The 3,651-nt window shown below is 33.7% G+C and overlaps 1 protein-coding gene across 1 annotated transcript; it reads left to right on the top strand.

Moving 5' to 3' along the window:
* The first annotated feature begins 328 nt into the window (after nt 1-328).
* Nucleotides 329-3,134, top strand: LOC112695446 (trihelix transcription factor GTL2). The gene is made up of 2 exons (XM_025747793.3): nt 329-1,040; nt 1,547-3,134. The coding sequence occupies exons 1-2, from the start codon at nt 586-588 to the stop codon at nt 2,889-2,891; spliced, it is 1,800 nt and encodes a 599-aa protein (XP_025603578.1). The 5' UTR covers nt 329-585; the 3' UTR covers nt 2,892-3,134.
* The last annotated feature ends 517 nt before the right edge of the window (nt 3,135-3,651 follow it).

The following is a 3,651-nucleotide window of genomic DNA, read 5'->3' as shown; positions in this document are numbered from 1 at the left end:
AATTAATTATTAATAATTTATTTATTTTTAATATATATTTTAATAATTAATTTTAATATATACTTAATACGATAAATAAGTGCATAAAATTCTCATCAATAATAAATTGAATTATTTTTTCATTGAAAGGTGATTGGATTGATTTGTGCAAGTTACAAAACATTTATCCTTTTTTAGATATAAATATATATTAAAATATAAAATATATATTAAAAATTAATTAAATAATATAAATATATAATGATTAATTTTGAATGTACACTTAATATATTTTATATTTTATTATTAAAAATAAAAGAAAAGAGGTATTATTTGAAGAGGAGGGGTTGGGTTTTGTTGTAAAAAGGGTGTTGGGGGGCTATCTGTTTCTCCCTTGCATGAAAGGACAAATAATTCCCTTGACAAAAGCGAGAGAGAAGGAAAGGGAAAAAGAAAGAAAAGGTTAGTGTATGTATGTCTTGGCATAGTTGGTTGCTTGCTTAGCCTGTAGCATCAATTTGCTGATTTACAGCGAAAGGAGAAAGAAAGAAAGAAAGAAAGAAAGAACAAGAGAAGTAACACAAGTTTAGAGATAACACACAAAACATGTTCGATGGATTGCCATCATCATCAGAACACTTCCACCAATTCATAACACCAAGGACCACTACTTCTACTACTCTTCCTCTTCCTCATCATCATCATCATCATCATCATCACTTATCACCATCATCATCATCATCATCTTCGTCCTTCTCCCCACTACTCCATCATCATGCTTCTCTAACCCCCATCAACACCAACACCTTCTTACCATTTGACCCTTATAACCCTCATCATCATCAACAACAACAACCAAATGCCACGTTTTCTTCAGTACTCAATAACAATAACTTGTTCCACACTAGTGCTACTGATGCAAGAGTTCAAACACAGGTATTACCAAACGACTTGATTGATTCTTCCTGGAGCAACGATGAAGTTGTTGCACTCTTGAGGATCAGATCAACCATGGACACTACTTGGTTCCCTCAACTCACTTATTGGGACCATGTCTCTAGGTATTATGCTTCTCTTCTTCTTCTTCTTCTTACACCATATTATATTATTAAATTTTAATTTAAACTTGAACTAACACACCTGGATAATTATTTTACATGATCATCATCATAGAATCTAGCTAGGAAAGTAGAATTTGTGTATTCATGAATGTGGTAAAGTAGAGACAATAACACACACGTGCACATTCTCATCAACTTTAGCATCTCACACACACACTACTGAGTACTGACACATACACACGCGTGCAAACACAAACTTCGAGAGAGAGAGAGAGAGAGAGAAAGAGGGTTCACTGGTTCAGCGTCTCAGCATATGTACGTGCAGTGCTAGCTGCTGCAAAGAGATGATTTTTTTTTTTTTTTTAATTAGGAACCACATACATTTGCCTATTACATGTTCGACACAATGCCGCAGTGCAAATCAAAATAAATGCTTATATGCTTAATATATTAAATGTTTTTTTTCTGGATTTGTATGTTAATGAGTGAATGAATGATGTGTTCAGAAAGCTAGGAGAGCTTGGATTCAAGAAGAGTGGTGACAAGTGCAAGGAAAAATTCGAAGACGAGACAAGATATTTCAACAACTACGCCAAGAACAATAGTTACCGATTTCTTAATGAGCTTGAAGAGTTCTATCAAGGTGATAATCATAATGAAAACCCTATGGTAGATAACCAAGATCATGTTGTGACTGAAAAGACTCAAGAGTTTGAACACCCAATGAATGCCGGAGGAGGCGATATAGAAGAAGAAGAAGAAGAAGAAGAAGAAGAGGAGGAGGAAGAGGAAAGTTCAAGAGATGGCAAATCAGTGAAAGAACAATGTGAAGAAGACAATGAGAGTGAGAAGAAGATGAAGATGAAGAGGAAGAGGAAGAGGCGTTGCAGGTTTGAGATGTTGAAGGGTTTCTGTGAGAGCATTGTGAACAACATGATGGCTCAACAAGAAGAGATACATAACAAGCTCATTGAAGACATGCTGAGAAGAGATGAAGAGAAGCTTCAAAGAGAGGAAGCATGGAAGAAGCAAGAGACTGAAAGGATGAACAAGGAGCTTCAGATTATGGCCCAAGAACAAGCCATTGCAGGTGATAGGCAAGCTTCCATCATTGAATTCTTGAAGAAATATGCAGCAACAAACCCTAATAATAATGAACCAACACCTTCTTCTTCAAAACTGATTATTCCATCAAGTCATCAATTTCAAATTCCACCATTATCAGCAGAAAACCCTAGCTCTATGAGTGACACATTATTACAACAAGTACATTCTTCTTCCACCCATTCATCTCCAGCTTCCCACAACAACACTACTAGTTCTTCCTCCCTCAACCGCCACGATAACTATCACTCAAATTTGCTTGTTAAGCCGTTAGTAACAGATCAGAAGGAGAATAATGTTGGGAGAAGATGGCCAAGAGATGAAGTTTTGGCTCTCATAAACCTTAGATGTGAGAGCATTAAGATGAATAATAATGCTGAAGAGAGGGAAAGTGGGAACAATAATAAGATTCCTCTATGGGAAAGAATCTCACAAGGGATGTCAGATTTGGGATACAAGAGAAGTGCAAAGAGGTGCAAAGAGAAATGGGAGAACATAAACAAGTACTTCAGAAAAACCAAGGATGTTAATAAGAAAAGGTCCATTGATTCAAGGACTTGTCCCTACTTCCATCAACTCAAGAGTCTCTATGATGAAGGAAAGCTTGTTCATCAACCGGAGACGACCACGCCGGAAAACCATTCCGGGCAACTTCTTCCTCCTTCTGATCAGGTGGGGTCTGGTGGCGGTTTCAGTGATGATCATGAGAAAACTTTGATACAAGAGCCACCATTGAATTTTGGTTAGTTTTGATTCATTTATTGCCGAAATTTTCCATGATCAGCTGAGGTAATAATTATTAGTACCACTCCTTCTGTGTCTTACTGTTTTGCTTTATTTTCTTTTTGATTTTGGTGGTGGTGGTGGTGGAACGGCCTTAATAATTTTCTATATCTATATTACTATATATAGCATAAATTTAATGTATTCGAAATACATATATATTCAGCAAATTATTTGGTAATTAAGAGCACCGACAGATTGATATCCGATCCATGCATGGTGATGAGTAATAGACGTTTTTATTCCATTTCATTATATTCCGAATGAATTTAGATTACGAAAAAATTGATAAAATAATAAAATAAAAAACTAATTATTATTGAATTTATAATTTTTATTATATGTGAATTATATTATGTTAATTTAAGAATGATTCATTTTTATTTTATTAATTTTTTTATTTTAGAAAAGTTTGATTTATAAAGAATTAATTTTAAAAGTGCATAAGAATAGATATTCATGTTAAAAGGACGAAGTAAATCAAGTTCTTCTAAAATAAGAGTTGATAAAGTAATAAAATAAGAATGCGTTAATTTTAATGCTCATATTATTGTTTTACTAATTTTTTATTTTAAAAAATTTAATTTCACAAAAATAATACAATGTCTTTCTAATTAGTAATCACTATTAGAACGTTGAGTTTATTGGTGTCATTTTTTTTTTTGAAAAAAAAAATCCGATCCTATCTCGGTGTCTCTCAACTGAGCGTGATATTAAATTCAAA

This window comes from Arachis hypogaea, chromosome 6 (assembly GCF_003086295.3).
Source record: "Arachis hypogaea cultivar Tifrunner chromosome 6, arahy.Tifrunner.gnm2.J5K5, whole genome shotgun sequence".
Lineage (NCBI taxonomy): Eukaryota > Viridiplantae > Streptophyta > Magnoliopsida > Fabales > Fabaceae > Arachis > Arachis hypogaea.
The sequence above is the reverse complement of the archived record's forward strand: the minus strand, read 5'-3'. Positions and strand labels throughout refer to the sequence as shown.

Excerpts from the sequence above, each read along its gene's own strand:
- LOC112695446 (XM_025747793.3), top strand. The coding sequence starts at position 586 with ATGTTCGATGGATTGCCATCATCATCAGAACACTTCCACCAATTCATA. Across the intron at positions 1,041-1,546 it reads TATTGGGACCATGTCTCTAG|AAAGCTAGGAGAGCTTGGAT; the intron begins GTATTATGCTTC and ends TGATGTGTTCAG.